At 38.2% G+C, this 18,382-nt stretch overlaps 1 protein-coding gene across 1 annotated transcript; it reads left to right on the top strand.

The window, feature by feature from the left end:
* Positions 1-3,099: 3,099 nt before the first annotated feature.
* Positions 3,100-17,911, top strand: LOC135710366 (TBC1 domain family member 20). Its single transcript, XM_065232922.1, has 7 exons — positions 3,100-3,632; positions 3,698-3,817; positions 15,966-16,210; positions 16,454-16,647; positions 16,724-16,940; positions 17,002-17,111; positions 17,173-17,911. The coding sequence occupies exons 1-7, from the start codon at positions 3,365-3,367 to the stop codon at positions 17,384-17,386; spliced, it is 1,368 nt and encodes a 455-aa protein (XP_065088994.1). The 5' UTR covers positions 3,100-3,364; the 3' UTR covers positions 17,387-17,911.
* Positions 17,912-18,382: the final 471 nt, after the last annotated feature.

Below are 18,382 nucleotides of genomic sequence, written 5' to 3'. Positions count from 1 at the left end.
ATAAACGTATTTATTTTTGTTTGGTTTGACAGCTATGCGAACAATAATAAATATGGTTATTTGAAACATGCTTCTCATGTTTAAAATAAACATACATATTTTGGAATTATTTTAGCAGTTGAGTGCAGGGCAAAGCAAAATAAAACGGTTTGCTAAGAAATGAAAAAAAAATCTTCAGGCAAGGCATCTTAAAGTCCCAAACGCAATGCGGGCGGAAGCGGAACGGAAACGGAAAGTTTGACAGTTGTCACAAATGACATCAAGATACCTAACCGAAGTCGATTTGGTTCTAACTAGTTTTCAATCCGACAAGTAGGCTTACTCAGATCGGGCTTTTCCGCTGCCGCTGCCGTTCCGCTTCCGCTGTCATTGCGCTTGGGCCTTAATTCCTGCTCTTTTCGGGTGCGATTAAGGGTTACCTGTGGGTATTGGGGTCGTGGTCCGGGATGCGAGGACCCATCGGGGTAGGTGTCCGGGGGTTCCAGTTCAGTGGAACCGGTGCAAATTTGTGTTATTAGCGTCGTTTTGCCGTTTCTGCCTCGGTTTCTGCCATACCGGTTTCTTTCCATGTTCGGTATCAGAGGAGGATCCTGAATGGATTCGGAATGGATGGCCGTTTTCTGTTGAGGTTGAGCAAAGCTGGGGCAAACTTGTTCCAAATGTAACAAGAAGGAAATAAAAAGGCATGAAAACCCGTTTACTTTATTCCTATATTGTTGAAATAAACATGCTTTTGACATGAATATTTTAGTTTTAAACATGCTTTCAATTTACTTTGAATAATTCATAGTAATTCGAGTATAAACATTTATATTTTTGTTTTGAATGAACAAAATTCGTATCCGTGCATAACTTGACCTTACCGAAAATGGTTAAAAATTGTTTATAATCCCTGCTAAACTTTAACTGAATTGGTTATGGAAATTAACATGAACGATAATTTTAATTCTTGCAAATAAATTAATACAATTACAATTTTGAAACAATGATAGTAAACAACCCAAACAACCAACTACAGACAAACAGACGTACACTAGTAAAATTTCAAATATTGTATTTATGTGTCCCACACATGATTTTTTGCAATGTGATCTACAAATGATATCTATGTGTCGAACACATACTTAATATGTGTACACATAAAAGCCATGTGTAACCACACATACTATTCATTTGACTCATATATTTCATGTGTGCTTCTGGGTAGATTCAGTTTATGTGTTGTCACATGAAAATCATGTGGAATTTCACATGGAAATTCGTCAATAAAATGTGTAGAATTTTATTAGTGTAAGTCATTGAAAAAGTTTTTCTTGGAAAATGGTTAAAAATTGTTTATAATCCCTGCTAAACTTTAACTGAAATGGTTATGGAACTTTACATGAACGTTTGTGTGATGATAATTTTAATTCTTGCAAATAAATGAATACAATTACAATTTTGAAACAATGATAGTAAACAACCTAGTTTTTCTTGGAAACATTGTACCTAACAAATAATACCTCAGTGACGACATCTGTTCGAACTTCTCGCGGAAAACAAGCTAGCTCGCTACCCTAATAAAAATTGTATGGTTAATTTGCTTAACGACGTGTTCTGGGTATCATCCAAACCATTTATGGAATAGTTCAATAATTTGGGTTATCGTTCGTTTATGGTTATTTTTTATTAGGGTCCCGCATAAACAATAACCATAAGAAGCGCCTATCCACCAATTCGGGATCTCGTTGGGGATATCATCCCAACTTTATGTGGGATAGTCGTACCATCTATGATATCGTTAGAGTATGATACCCGTTTATTAGGGGTAAGTCACAAACAATTTTGTATGCAAGGTAAAGAGAATATACAGAAACGTCCAAACGTCGCTTGATTTACGTTGATCAATTTTACATTTTTTTTTGCTGTGTAGTTAGCGGAAATGATAATATTCAAATCAGTCGTTAAATGCGTGAACGATGATCCAGCATGAAGAGCTACGTCTGTTTGTCGGTGAATCAACACAGCAAAAAAATGTAATATTGTGTGTGGCAAGATAATTTCTCAAAAAGGGATTATACCATCTGTTTTCTGTTTATGGCCGTACGACTGCGCTTATTGATTTAACACACGGTGATTCTTTATCCAGGATTCGCTCCTCAAGCCACTGCCATAAAATACTATCAAAGTTACACACCTGTGTATAATCCTTATGGGCACCCTATCACGCTTATGAGCGGCGCGCTTCGACCGTAACCAAATGAGAATTTAACATAAGCGCGACAATAGAGTTCTCTGCCACCGTTAGTATTAGCAACAATCAATACGAAACTAACGATTTTAAATTGGCTCACCACTTTAGTAGCCTATTGGTCCCAAGCAAACGATTAACGTACCCTATTCTTGTTGAAATTCTATTACTACACTATGTTTGTTTTGATTCGCTATGAAAGTTTGACAGATAACATCAGGGGTGTGTGGATTCATGCAGAACATGCAGGGGTGAGTGAAATAGCTTGGGACTGCTTAATAATGATTTTCTTCGGGACCCAGTGGTTACCTCTATGGTATTAGTGAGAAGATTCACTATTGCATGCATTTTACTGGTTGAAAATAAAAAACAAACCGCTGTCAAGTCGAACACTTTGACAGCTGATTTCGTGGTTGAAAATAATAAACAAATCGATTTTGCACGGATACTCTAGCTAGGTTGTATTAGTGAGATCTTGCATCGAGAAGTCAATATCAATCAACGTTATTCAAGCTGATGTAATAGCAAAAACCATGTACAATATTACATCAATGGATGTAAGTTTGTTCGCAAAATACATATAAAAATGGAAATGATAGTTACGTCTGTTTGTCTGTGTGAGTACACACAAACCCAGATCCTCTTATTGATATTATTATCCTAGGATTAAATTCCAATCAAGACTGTCCAGCTGCTTTAATGTCGACATCAGAGTTAATCAAAACGACTCTAAGCAAACACTTAGCAGATCATCTAAACAGGGACGGTATTAAAAGTCAATCCGAGTTGCAGCTTACGTTATAACTGCTCCTATAGTTCGACCCTGATAGTTTAGTACAACGCAAATGTGTACTACAGTTTCATCAACACTAGTTTGACATCTGGAAGAAATTGAATCACTTTTGTTTTGATAACGTAGCGAAATGGAATAACACAGCAGCAGATTGGTGATAGTGACTGAAAATATTATTTTGAGCAGAAAATCAATAATCAATCAGTGCATTTTTTCACGGGCTGTCTGTGTCGTATTTCAGGGAATGTGAATTCGTTTTTCAGTGGTTGTTAAATTTTGGCGAGTGTACTTTTGACCTACTTGTTTGTTCCCCGTCCTGGCAGTGTGTGTAATGTGTAATAATGGAGCAGGTTGAACTTCTAAATGGATCCAGCTACGGTTCGGGGGAGGATCAGAATAAATCACTGACCTCGATCGAAGCTGATCGGAGCTTCGAAGAATATTGTGACGAAAACAACAGGCTGATTGAACTGAAGGACGATCCTGCGGAAGAGGTGGAAGAAATTGGCAGTTTAGTGGAGTCTCAACCATCCGGAAAGAACATTGCTTTTGTCCAGCCGAACAATCATCGCAGGTCCGATGAACCGACGGAACTTAGCTTTGAAAAGTGTATGTTAGAATGGCACGTTCAATAGTTTGAGTTCCTTTATATCAGTAAGTTTTATTGTTTCCAGTTCCAGAAAACCACGAAGAAAAGCTTAAGCGCATTCAAATCGAAAACGCCTTGGACGATACCAACACCACACAAGATGAATGGAGGAAGTTTGCGAAATCCGAGTACGGACTCATTAATGGTGAGTACATTGTTTATTGGTGCTTTTTGGTGTGGCATCGAAATTGTGTTCTGAAGGACGTTTCATTCTCTGCTCGCTTCCACATTTCGGTTCGATGGACCAAGCAAGGGCAAGAGGAGCATTAGTTATTGCATTGGGTACGTTGCAGTTGCATGTCTCTTCGGTGAAAGTAAATTTAGCTATCCTTTTGCTGTTTAGTATACTCTCTGCTGAGTGCTGATTCGCAATTCGAATTAAAGTGAAGTAGTGCTCAGTCAAAAGAAACGAAAGGCTGCTCAATGCATTATTAAATTACAACTCTATAACAACGATTTTTCGGTGAACTGATGCGAGACGGCCCATAAGCAGCATTACACAATTTAATAGCCATCGTTATCAAAACAAAAATGGATCAGTCACACAGTGAAGTAGCGTTTTCACGATGTATTGGAATGCTATACTGCAAATGAAAAAGTAGTATACACTAGACAGCACATTTTTCTGTTTTGATGTCATTTCAAAAATTTATAGCGAATTTGTTTGTGTGAAATCGAACTTTTTGTCAGTGCGAACCTCAACCTGAGGTAGGTTTTAAAAACAAGCAATCAAACTGACGTTTGTTAGAAAACAAGCAGAGCCGATCTTGATACCCGATCCAGGTTGGAACTGAATAATAAAAAAATCCCTAAGGATGTATGGCTAGGAGCTGCTAAGCCAACATTTTTCTATTGCTGCAGAACAAACACATGCTTTTTGAGCTCAGGAAATAGTTTCATACAACACGTATGGTATTCATAGCATGCTTATTAAAATTACATGAATCAAAATTCATTCCCATACCAGGGTGTCCATCCAACCGGGAAATCCGGGAAAAAACTGGGAATTCGGATTTACCGGGAAAAATGCGGGAAAACCCAAATTGCACCGGTAAAGATCACATATACTCATCCTAAGTAACAATTTTGATTTTATATCAGTCTTGTAGGCCATTATTTGGTCTTGAAGAATCCTTGAAATCAATCAACTTTATATCACATACACCATTATATTCTCTTGCTTACAAGTTTCATATTATTCTTTTCTCTCACTCGCAATTTGTTCCGCCCGGATCAAGCGGTGATTTAATCGTTGCTACGATAGCTAAATTTATAGAATTCGATATGGTGTCATTGGAATGCATATGGTGTCATTGCTTATTAAACATTAATTTCTGCACTGTGTGCTGACATCTTTGAATACCGAGGTTAGTCTGTAAAACAAGAAGATCTGAATCCATACCTCTCACTCCAAAATCATGAGTTCAAATCTCTCCCTGATAAAGCACGAATGATCCGAGAGTGTGAAAATTACTATAAATAAAAAAATCTTCCCATGAAATTTTGCTAAGTATTCTCAAATCATCCGCTGTAAAGATTCTTTTAAGCTTATTTCAAAAATCATTATTGGGATTTCGTTGGATTTCTCTTCTCAATTCCAATCCCCAATTGAGAATAACATATTTTGACCTTACTACATATCACGTACTGTATTCTTTGGGGTCATCAGTTAAGCGGAATAATAATCTATGCTTCAAGTTTGGGTTTTATCATGCGATAAAACTTGTGATGGTACTTGGGGTATTTTACCATATTTAGCTGTTTTAATTAAACTGGGAAAACTAGGCTAGACAACTGAAAAAAAAAACAAAACAACAGCCTTTAAAATTCTTAAATAGAATAGCCAGAGTATTTGCTTCAAGTCCGTTATCTTCAAGAAAAATTAGGATATACAATTTTTTCCATTGTATATGATCTCGAGATATCACAAATTTTCTGAGGTTTCGAAAAAATAAACTCTGGTTCCGATATCTCTTCGGCAACTTGAAAGTTTTCCAAGCCTAATATGCTGAAAAATGGTCTAGGAAACTTTCCAAGCGCTAGAGATTTTTTCAAAGACCTGAATTTTGATTAATCTTTGAAAGCCGGAAGCTTTAGTATCGGAAAACATCGATAAATCATGTAGCAGAAACTTCTTTCTTTTCAGAAGTTCTTTTCCAAGCGTATCAAATTGTATTTTCTACAAGTCAGGAATCAACAAATTTCCAATCCCAGATTTAAGATAAATTATGTGAAATCTTTTCTATACTTTAAAAACATTACATATTTCTCGAGCTGTTAACATATTCTTACATACCGTAAATTATTCTACCCTTTCTAAATTTGTTTAAATTAAAGATCGCGAATTACTAAGTACCAGCATTAAAAAAAAATGTCCAATATCTCTAAAATGTATATCAGAATCTTACAACTTTTCGATATCGAGATTTTTCGAGAAAATTTTCCCCGTTCCAGAACATGAAAATTTGTCTATGTTCGAAGTTTTACAGAAGTTTCTATATTCGAGAATGTGAATAACAATAACGATGTGAATAACAACAACGATAATACGGATGAAAAATAAGAAAGAGAAATATTATTACATTATTTTGAATAATTATTTCATTACTTTATTTTCATCGCCCAAATCTACTACAGAACCATTCATCGTTTCTTCATCCATATTCCTCCTGAATCAGAGACCTTGACTTATATTTGTTTTATATTACCGGCAATACTGGTCCACTTGATATTTAGAAATACTTACTACAGAAAATTAAAGTTGAAAGTACTGCGCACTATTCGCACAATCTTGTGCTCTATTTCTCTATTATATCTCTACTATATTGTTTGAATATGAATAAATGAATGTTTGATTTACTTACGATCTGCTATCCATGGCGATGTCTTGTGAGAACCTCTTCGACGTTTTGTGAATTCAATAAGTGGGGTCTCCTTATATCAAAAGACACAATCCACTTGTCCAGAACTGTGCTCCACGGACAAGAATTCTGTTCTAGCCACAGTATCGCTTCTTCTGCCACCGGATCTTTAGTACCGAATGGGTCAACTTTTGCTCTTATTGAACAGGTAGAAAAATAGTTTATCTAGTTCCTTGACACATTCCTTAGCAATGTCTTTAAAATATTGCGAGCTTCGCTTCCGCTGCTTTGACGTAGATGGAAAAATATCTTACTCACTGGCCATTTTACAAGTTTCACAGTGATTACCGCGAATAAACAATAATTAATGAACTCTTCCAAACAAAAACTAATAAGGCTGTCCACGAGACAGTTGCGAACAGCTGACTTTTTTGTTTACCAAGAACTTTTGACAGATCACAGTAGAACTGACAGTTCACCCTCATATGAATTTCTGCTTTGTTTATGTTTACATTCAGCACCATTAACACCAGATCACTCACACACTTTTGATTTCTAGCTGTCAGTTCCACTGAGAAACGTCGAGCGAGCAAGCTTGTTTTCCGCGAGAAGCCCGAGAAATGTCGTTACTGAGGCCCTATGCAGAGGTGGCAACAGTACATTTTTTGAAAAACCATCGTCCAGACCGAAACAAAACAGCCAGCACACGGGCGACCGTGTATAACTACATTCCAAGCGAACAGCGGAGATAGAGAATAAATAAAATCTCGCAGCCTGATTTTTCCAAACTGTTTATTGTAATGAAATTTTAGCTGCAGGCTTGCGTGTGACAGTAAATTACCAACTCCCTTATTTACGCATAATTTTAACATCAATGCTTATGAGTGGTCAGTCTTCATTCTTATCTTTTAATTCCATGCAATAAACATCAAATAAATGCAGTAATTAGCCAGAAATCAGCAAAATTCTACACGACATAAATTTATGTCGCGCGCGCCGCCGGTCTTGTCTGCTTATTTGTGCGAAAATGTTCTGTCGCTGGCAGAAAACAGTTTAGAAATGTCATGACATTTTTGCCGCTTGCCAGTTTGTTTTTGTGTGTCGTCACAATGGTTATCGCAAAAAGTATCAAATGTTAAGGAAAAAATGTTAAACTCCAGGACTTGTGCCACCACTGGCCCTATGTTTTGAAATACTATGTTTCCAAGAAAAACTTTTTCAAAGAGTTACGTCTGTTTGTCTGTGACCATACACTAACGATATCATAGATGATACGATCATACCACATAAAGTTGGGATGGTATCGCGAATTGGTTGTTGGGCACTTTTTATGGCTATTGTTTATGCGGGCTGCCGTACACCGAAATAATTTAGGGTGTAGATGTAGGATGCACCTTTGTTTACAAACAAATGATGTTGAGCTGTCAAAGACTCGCGCTTATTCCTGCTTACACTACACCGGTGCTACAACGCAAAAACGAAAACGACATATGTCAGAGCGCATGTAGGTAGAGAACTACTTCGGCCTAATCGCCCATTTTGGGCCTATCGTGCAGAAAATACAAATTAATTCCATGATTTCAGAGTTAACAAAGTCAATTATGAGTTTGGTACGATACTTTAGTTAATAAGCTACCGAACAAAATCAATGAGAACGCGTGATATGAAGGTTTGCACCCATAATTCACAAAAACAAAAGAAGCGCTCCGACCGAATCAATTTTTATCTTCATCCGATAGGGGAAAAGTTGGCTTCGGCAATACCTTAACCTATTATCGTCAGGGGGGTAAACAAAGTCCTAGAGCACTCAAATTTGGCCAATAGTTGCTCTGAAACACAATGTATCCACATGCTAAAATTGAGCTCTCAAGGACGTTGTTTACCCCCCTGACGATAATAGGTTAAGGTATTGCCGAAGAAAATTTTTCCCCTAGGCCATAGTGAATTCATTTGCGTTTCAATGGCGTTTCAATGCGTTAGGCCGAGTTTAGAATCCGTAGGCCGAGTTTGGCGTCAAGAAGCAGTGTTATACTTTTGACAATATCTCAACGATTGGTTTCTCATTATCAAATATTACGGTACAAACGGAAAAGTAAATAAATTTGGAAGCCATCAGTAATAATAACATTCCGTTTGGTGCTAAACTGCGCTAGATTAAGAAAGACTAAGTGCGGGTTGTGCTTAATATGCCGAAAATGGGGTAGTTAACCCTATGTGCCGTGTGAATAAAAAGAGTTGACTTTACTTTCCCGTGCTTTTCTTACGGGAAAAGTAAAATAAACGCTTTTATTCATACGACCTTATGCCTTCTGTGTGTCAGAAGTGACATCTGCCTCTATGAGAACTCGCACTTTAGATTATCACTTACATAAAGAGAAATTCAAGGATCAACCAATGTCAGCTGTCAACTAACATTGGTGATATCTCTCAGCACTGAATGTGATATTCGGCGATAACTCCAACCAGCTCCCGCTGGCTTTCTTTAAATAAAAGACCTCGCATACCTCACCTCAAAATTTCCTTCCCTGTTATTGTTGTGTTCAACAAATGAACCATCCGCATGGAGGCGTATCCTCCTGCGCGTACACCTCGTTAAAGGTGAAGAGGTCGTATCCCTGCGTAAAATTCACAAAAAAAATGTTATTTCGCCTAAATTTAATTATTATTGTCCCTACTCACGTCTTTCATGTTTATACATATAAAAATAATGTTTTGAATATCTATGTAGGGGAATTTACTTATTTTCGGCATACCAAGCAGTGGCCATCTTTCTATAGCCTTTTTTCTCTAAGGAACGCACACATATGCAGTATTGGTTTGTTTACAATCTTTTGCTCTTAGCGATACAGGCAAATAAAAGGAATTAGCTCACATTTTTTAAATCGCTAGACTTAATGGGTATCAAGAAAAAACAATTCAAGCAGTAATCGATACAAGACCAAGGGATCATTTTAGGCGTACTTTGACAACTCTTACACCAGTAACTGAGGGTTTAAAACGGTTATCGGTGAAACGTTACCAAACCATTGATTTCGAAGTTTAGAAGTTTTGCCCTAGATTTAGTATTCAGCAGCAGGACAAATCAGCTGAAGTCACTGTTAGGATCAACAAAAGATTCAATAAATGTCGAATTTTAAAAATTTATTTCTTAATCCACTCTGGACCTATAAAGTTTAATCTGCACTGAAACAAGGACCATAGTTACGAATACTATTTTACAGAAAACATTTATTTTCAATATAACCACGCTTATTACCGTTAAATCTACTATGAATTCAATATAGTTTACTATGAATGTTATCAATTTTACTATGATTCTGGAAAAACTACTATGCCTGCTCAAAATGCATAGTAATATTGATAGAAATAATAGTAAAATTAAATGAAAATGTTTTCTGCAAAATTCTATTGGTGAGGGTATTTAATTTAAACCAGCAATATAGTATTTTTGCCAATAGATTTTGTTTCAGTGTGTGCACTTTAGAAAATAGTACCAAACTTTGTTTAATTTTCAACCGAACCACTTCGGTTACTAATGAGAAACCGAATAATTCGTTAAAACATATTTTTAGGTGTATTTTTTGGGCCAGTGGTGCCAGATATACAGATATGTCTGTATTCATGCAGATTTTTGAAGTCTCGTACAGACCTAATCAAGAGCAAATTTTCATTACGTCGAATGTAACAAAGGTAAACAAAGTCGAGCTATCAGTGTCAATCGATGCTCCTGCTATTACACTATATACTGTCCGAATATAGGATCACATCCCATTTTTAAATTTATTTACCAGTCGAATTGCTTTTTGACGTAATCACCTTCCGATCAAAATAGTTTTCGATGTTACTTAAGTCATCCGATTTCTATGGAGATGCCGTTTGCCTTAAGTAACAGCACTGAGAAACCCGTGAAAAGTGTACTTTCGTCGTTTTGCTTTCTCATTATTAAAGTGAATTAATCGAACTGTTTGTTGCTAAGATGATTTCGGTGGTCCTAAAATGATGAATGGGCTGCACGTAAGGAGACGTAAAGGGTGATACGGTCAAAATTTGGTCAATATCAACTTGACGTCTTTCTTTCAATTTTGCATTTAAAAAACTTGAACACCCCTCATTTTGAAGGTGTTTGTGTGTAGAATGTTGCTCCTATTTTGATTTTGGAATTCACTCTTCAGTTGTCAAAATGCCGTCCAAGCAAGAAGAGCAGCGTATCAAAATTTTGCTCGCGCATCGCGAAAATCCGAGCTACTCGCACGCAAAGTTGGCAAAATCGCTAAAAGTTGCCAAATCAACCGTTACAAATGTAATTAAAGTGTTTGGGGAACGTTTGTCGACAGCCAGGAAGTCTGGATCGGGGGGAAATCGAAAACCGGAAGCCGCTGAGACGACAAAGAGAGTTGCCGGTAGTTTCAAGCGAAATCCTAACCTCTCTCTCCGAGATGCCGCAAATAAGCTGGGTGTATCGTCTACAACCGTGCATCGAGCCAAAAAACGAGCCGGACTATCGACTTACAAGAAGGTAGTGACTCCAAATCGCGATGATAAACAAAATACGACGGCCAAAGCGCGATCCCGGAGGCTGTACACGATGATGCTGACGAAGTTTGACTGCGTGGTAATGGACGACGAAACCTACGTCAAAGCCGACTACAAGCAGCTTCCGGGACAGGAGTTTTATACGGTAAAAGGAAGGGGAAAGGTAGCAGATGTTTTCAAGCACATGAAACTGTCAAAGTTCGCAAATAAATATCTGGTTTAACAAGCCATCTGTACCTGTGGCTTGAAAAGCAGCATTTTCATAGCTTCCGGGACTGTCAACCAAGAAATTTACGTGAAAGAGTGTTTGAATAAACGTCTGCTGCCTTTGCTGAAGAAACACGGTTGTTCCGTACTGTTTTGGCCGGATTTGGCATCTTGCCATTACGGTAAAAAGGCCATGGAGTGGTACGCCGCCAACAACGTGCAGGTGGTTCCCAAGGACAAGAACCCTCCCAACACGCCAGAGCTCCGCCCAATTGAGAAATACTGGGCTATTGTCAAGCGGAACCTAAAGAAGACCAAAAAAACTGCTAAGGGCGAGCAGCAGTTCAAGGCAAACTGGCTTTCTGCGGCGAAGAAGGTGGACAAGGTGGCTGTACAAAATCTGATGGCAGGGGTCAAGCGTAAGGCCCGGCAATTCGGATTTGGAAAAGCGGAAGCCTAACTGAATATTTTTCCTGAATTTTATACTAATTGAACTTGAAAAAGAAATTTAATTTGATTTTTTAAATAAACGATTTCACCGATTTACACGCGTTTTCCCTTGACCAAATTTTGACCGTATCACCCTTTAATTGATAATTCTCCCGAATATCCTGGTAAATACACTTTGACTTAAAATTTGCTCTTGCAATACAGACTAGACATTATACAGATATTTGCAAGGGGTAAGACAACTCCTAATCATGAGAAATTTCAAATTTGAAGCACCTCGAGTAAATCACGTTGCTCAGTGCGCAACATCACTGTCATATGCTTTCCCACTTTACGCAACACATGGAGGTGCGAAGCCAAAAAGCTGCTGTCAAGCAAAAAATAACAAAAAGGAAACATCAGGCTCGATGTGGTAGAAGAACTCGATCCGCCTGACCAAATACTCCAGATACGGCAAATTATACGTACCCTGCACGTCCTCTGATACTCGTCGAAGTGATCCCATTCCCATGGATCAACAACCTGCCGCTAGATGAAACTACGAACCAAGCTCTGGATTCTCATGGTACCGTTTGATTCCCATAAAAATTGTTTTGTTGTTTTATTTGTTTTTCTTTTAACTATTATTTATTATATTCGGAGCATGTTTTGTTCTTCAGTTATATGCCGGTGATGTTGAGGTACATCCCTAATAAAAATTCAATGATTATTTTATGTGTCCCACACATGCATTTTTGCAATTTGATAAACAAATGATATATACACAGACAAACAGACATAACACTCGCAAGTTGTTCATCGAACAAGCATTTAACGGTCCATTTAAAAGTATCGTAGTTGGTAGCACCGCCACCTGTGGCGCGCATAGTCAATTCCCTTGCGTCTGACGTTTACACACTAGCGCCATCTGTTCAGCGTACTACCCACCACAGTGTATTCAACAGATGGCGGTAATGTTCTAGCGACGATGTTTTACATGATGTCTGTTTGTCTGTGATATATATGTGTCGGACACATAGTTCTTATGTGTACACATAAAATTCATGTGTAACCACACATATTATTCATTTGACTCATAAATTTCATGTGTACTTCTGAGTGGATTCTGTTTATGTGTGGACACATGAAAATCATGTGGATTTTTACATGGAAATTCGCCAATAAAAATGTGTCGAATTTTATGAGTGATTGAGTAACTCACGAGTTACTCGCTGCAAAAATGCAACTCAGAGTAAAGCTGCCTTACGCCTCGAGGGGGACGACTCTATCTACGATGCAGAAAATATTGTGTTTTGCTGTGGCTAGCTGCGCGTACGCTGAGTAGATAGAAAGAAGATTTATCACGATTTTGAAGATTTCCTGCAAAAAAATTATGCGCGATGCAAGTAGATGCGAGAAATGAAAGAAGATTTTTCGAAGATTTATTCGCTAGTGTGAGATTTTTTGAGCATCTAGAATCGAGATTTAGATGTGTCGCCCCCTCGTTACGCCTTGGATATTTGAAGACAGATCTAGTACAGATTTTTACCAATTGGTTCCTGAAACTTAACATAAAATAAACAAAATTATTTTCGAGTGTGTGCATCTTGTTATGAGTATGGTACGTTTCTAAAGGGTGCAAGCATCTGGCAAATTTTGTTCTACTGATTATGGACCTGATCAAGGGGCTGGCAACCCTATATAAATCCTATAAGTTTGACAGTAGGCAACATCACGGGCCTTATTTAAATACGGCCCGACGTATACATGGTGGAAAGGGACGGAAAACCGTGTTGTAAGCAGAAAGACAAGAGCAGATGATGGCATCAAAAACATGGCCGCCAGTCAGGCCCCTGGACCTGATCTTTTTGACGTTTAATCGTCTTCTTTTTCTAGCACACGACGACGGCGAAGAATGATTTCGACAGTGAGCATGCATAAGGGCCTATACCTGGGGGGGGGGGGGACGTGCTGTCAAATCAGCCTACTGATCATCTTGTATGAAACTGGTTCCAAACGTAAACAAACGCTGTAGGTTTCTTATGGCTTGCTTAAGTTTGGAACCAGTTATGCGAGGTAGGCGACGATTGTTCGTATTTGACAGCCACCTCCCCCCCTTGGCCTATACGCGATGATCGATTCTCTTCGTCGATTTTCTCTTTCGTTAATAACTCGCTAGATTGAATGTTTATCGGTGCGTTTGCTGTTGCTGTTGATAGCCAATACAACCTGTTACTACTCTGCATTGAACAAATTCTAGAAAATTGTTTCGCTTAGCTGTAGCAATGCAAAGAGAAAATCGATGAAGAGAATCGATCATCGCGTATTCGCCCTTATGCATGCTCACTGTCGATTTGTTCATCACTATACACGGTAACCGCAAAATACCCAATAATGACTCAAAGTAAGCATTTTCGAGGGAAACTGGGACTACCCTAATAAAAATGGTATGGTTAATTTGCTTAACGACGTGTTCTGGGTATCATCCAAACCATTTGTGGAATAGTTCAACGATTTGGGCTATCGTTTGATAATGGTTATTTTTTATTAGGGTACCCATTAAATGAGTAAAATTTTACACATTTATGAGTATTATTATTTATCTTTATTAGGGAGGCTTTCAGCCTTGCACGGAGAAAAAATACTACCCAAAATTTGAGTTCTTTTTACTTAATATTGACTTCAGCCTCTCACTTGCACTCGTTATTGTTGTCAAAAAAGGAACGAGAGATTCGACCCAACGATATAGTTCAGCCCAATAAGTTACTCTTGAGTAAATTCCATATTCTCAATTTACGTGAATTAAACTTAATTTTGGGTAGAATATACTTAAGAGTAGGTAATTTTTTTTGCTGGTGTTAAATGGAAACTACTATATGCGAGTTACTCAAATTTGGGTTATTGGGCTGAACCCCGGAATTGAGGGAAAAGTACTTAATTTTGTGTAGTTTTTCATCTCCGTGTGGGCTGGTTCGCCTCCACTTTATGAGTAATTACAACTACAAAAATAAGTAGTAAGTATTCATTTTTGAGTAACAAATACTCATAAATGGGTAATATTTTTACTAATTTAATGGGTAGTCCCAGTCTCCCTTTGTAGTTATTATTGGATATTTTGCGGTTACCGTGTAGAGATTAGTGACGTTTAACGCACGCACACTAGCGGGTTCAACGCCGTGTAAAGTTGTTTATTATTTTCCTCTGGCTAACCTAAAAAATGTATGAAAGTAGATCTGTCAAAATGAGTTTGACATCGATTTGTTATGTATTTTCCTCGGATATTCACTAACACACTCTCACATATCGCACCAATACAACCGGACGTGAAAATCTCTATAATTTAATTCCCTCTTGCTCGTGCATCTTAGATTTAGATGCGCAAAGTCTTTTTAAATCTCGTGATTAAAAAACCTCGTAAAAAACAACAAAATGCTTTCTAAGTTTTGTCTTCGTATACTACTAAAAATAAAATAAAACCACAAAAATGCACTTTTTTAAGTTTAAAAATACTTATTTATTCAGTTTAGTGTGTGGTGAGCTAAAATACTTGTGGGAAATACGTAATCAGCAATAAGACGATTTTTTCTAGTGTACAGACAAATACAGACATATTTTTTTACACTCATCAGATTTTTGAAAAAAATCATCTGGCATCAACAGGAGAATCATTTATCCTTTTGTCACCGAGGCAGTCTGATATAAGAGGTCTGATGAGCACGAGTGCGATAAGTTTTTATTTGTCATAGATTAAGCCACCACTTTCTGGGTGAAATTGAAAAAGTCATGCATGGGATAATAAGAAATAAATAAGTCATACATCTTCAAAACTGGGTTTTATTTCTAGAAATTCGAAGCAACAAATATTTAGAATGAAATTCGTGCGTTCCAATAAAGAACCGTATATGGATTCGAAACTCAAATGTCATTAGCCAAATACATCCGTAGACCATATAGGTCCACCGTTGTATAATTGGCAATGCACCCTTGTACTGAATGGGGATTGTGGGTTCGAATCCTATCGGTGCCCTTAGACTTTTTCGCAAATTTTCTCACACACGTGTCTCACCGATGATATGTGCTTACCTCTCAGTATGTTCGAACTATCTTATAAACAATTAAATTGACTGCAAATTCGCTCAACCGTAAATCAAAGTATGACTTTTATGGGTAGAAAAGAGTTATTAATTATTGGTCGCATTATACAGGGCACTTACGCTGACCACCAACACCAGCCGTTAATTATGATACTCTTTAACATTGCAGACGACCTCCGTCGCAGGGTGTGGCCCCTGTTGGTTGGTGTCGATCCCAAGCAGGTCGACCCGGCACCGTCACTCGAGGAACTTAACAGCCACCCAGAATACAATCAGGTAGTGTTGGATGTGAACCGTTCGCTGAAGCGCTTTCCTCCAGGCATTCCCTACGAACAGCGTGTCGCCCTGCAGGATCAACTGACCGTACTAATTCTACGAGTCATCATCAAGCATCCACATCTCAAGTACTATCAGGTAAGGTGCTAGAAGCAGAAGTGGTGGCAAACAACCCTCAAACTGCACAGTTATTCATTTTGTTCAGTTGAAAGCTGTTTCTGGGCATAGGGGACACCTTTAATAGATACTCATGACTAACATTAATTTAAGAGTGACCTAGTGCGAGTTTCCCACCCCTTGCACCTGCTGTGCATGCTAGAGTTGCTAGAAAGCGCGGCATGATACGTATTAAACGATATTTCAAATCTTCTTCCACCGTAGGGTTACCACGATGTAGCGATCACATTCTTACTTGTCGTTGGTGAGGAGGTAGCATTTCACGTAATGGAGATTCTGTCCACCAACCATTTGGTCGAATGCATGCAAGAAACAATGGAACCGACTCAACGAAGGCTAATGTTTATCTATCCTCTGGTAAGGAGGGAGAATGCAGGCCTTTGTGATTATTTGGAGCGGTGAGTTGAAGTTCAAAACTCTATGATCGTGCTTAACTTCACTATAACTATGATGGACATGGTTCATGTTTTGTAGATCAACCGTTGGCACACTATTCGCACTGCCCTGGTACCTGACATGGTTTGGACACAGTCTCAACTCGTACCGGTCGGTGGTGCGATTGTATGATTACTTCTTAGCCTCTGATTTTCTTCTGCCTATATACGTGACCTCCGCGATCGTACTGTACAGACAGAGTGAGATCTTCCAAGAGGACTGCGACATGGCTTCGCTACATTGTTTGTTGTCACAAGTGAGTTACTTCAAAATAATTTGTTTGAGATTTCCAGTCATGTTATTTTTAATTATATTAGTTACCGGAGGATCTACCCTTTGAATACCTTCTTAAAAATGCCGAAGTTCTCTACCGGAAATACCCTCCCAAATTGGTCGAAAAAGATGTGGAAACTATGATTGCCAAAGAGTAAGTTTTGTTATATTCATATTTTTAATGACTGATTTTAAACTAACCGCTTACCCTGCAGGAAACAGCAGCGGCTTAAGGAGGAACGCGATCGCGAGCGGCGGAAGGCTCGCAGCGTGGCAAAGCCGGGAGGTCATTCGTTCATTGGCCGCCTATTACCACACCTGCCAGTCACGCGACGATCGGTTTTTGTGACGACTGCATTTTCCATTCTGGTGGGCTTCTGTGCTTACTACTACCGCGCTCATCTGATGCCACTTTCAGTGATCAGATGAGTCGAGCTGTTCCGGCGGATTCCGTCGTCTTTTACCGTCGTTACCGGTCCTTTGGCCACATATTGGGGCTGGGACAGCTCGCCGCGGGCTCTACAGTAATCAATTCTACTGGCTGTGGCTGTTTCCAGAATCTGAACCATTCGCACGTGGCAAAATCGAAGAGCAAATAAAAAAAACGACTACTCGATCCCAAAACTCTGTATATTTTTATATAAAATGTGATTTCTTTCTATCATCATGGTCATCGAATAAATTTCATCGTAATTTTCATGCATAATTGCAAACTTTTTGTGTACATAATCATAATTTTTGTCGGCGTGGGTAGCATTGATAACGAATACGTCGTTATGTTGCAAGCATTACAGAACGAAACGATTACGATTGATAATGAACGCTAGCTGCTAAGTTGTAAATGTAAAATGCGTAATAGTAATACCTAATACATAAGATCATGCACTGTTAAACATATGAATCAAGGTGAATTGTATATTTCTTTCATTATCAAATTGAAGAAACATGAATAAAATAAACGATGCAAATTTAGGAATTTGTTTTTCTTAAGAAGAAAACCAGCAAATCAGCGCAGTGATGGTTTTAGATTTGAGTGGGAAAATTTGATTTTGAGGTGTCTATAATTTACGTCTTCCAAAATAAATTAAGTGAAATTAAATGGAAGATAACCTTTTTTCCTGTTTTATTTAAGCATTCCGCTAACAACCTAATTTTATTACTTCAATGTTTCCTTATTAGAAAGTAACTATTAGTATAGTGATAGTATAGGAGCAGTTAGATAGAGCACTCAGTTTAGATCGTATTTCAGGCAGGAAATACGAGGAGTGCTTCATCGGCCTCATTGAACGAATAGCCGCCAATGAGCTAAGACTATCCGTAAAAATGAAATAATGGTCAGAAGGTAGTGAGGCAATTCGCCCTACTGTGTAAAAGGTGTAAAATATAGCTGCAAGTTCCGCAACGTATATGGAGCATGGTTTCTGC

This window comes from Ochlerotatus camptorhynchus, unplaced genomic scaffold, assembly GCF_037179485.1.
Source record: "Ochlerotatus camptorhynchus isolate MF236.1 unplaced genomic scaffold, CSIRO-AGI_Acam_v1.1 ptg000379l, whole genome shotgun sequence".
In the NCBI taxonomy this organism is placed as follows: Eukaryota; Metazoa; Arthropoda; class Insecta; order Diptera; family Culicidae; genus Ochlerotatus; species Ochlerotatus camptorhynchus.
Note: the sequence above shows the minus strand (reverse complement) of the source record. Positions and strands in the feature narration are given on the sequence as shown.

Coding starts and splice junctions, on each gene's coding strand:
- LOC135710366 (XM_065232922.1), top strand. CDS start 3,365: ATGGAGCAGGTTGAACTTCTAAATGGATCCAGCTACGGTTCGGGGGAG. Junction 3,818..15,965: donor CGAGTACGGACTCATTAATG/GTGAGTACATTG, acceptor TTAACATTGCAG/ACGACCTCCGTCGCAGGGTG. Junction 17,112..17,172: donor GAAACTATGATTGCCAAAGA/GTAAGTTTTGTT, acceptor CTTACCCTGCAG/GAAACAGCAGCGGCTTAAGG.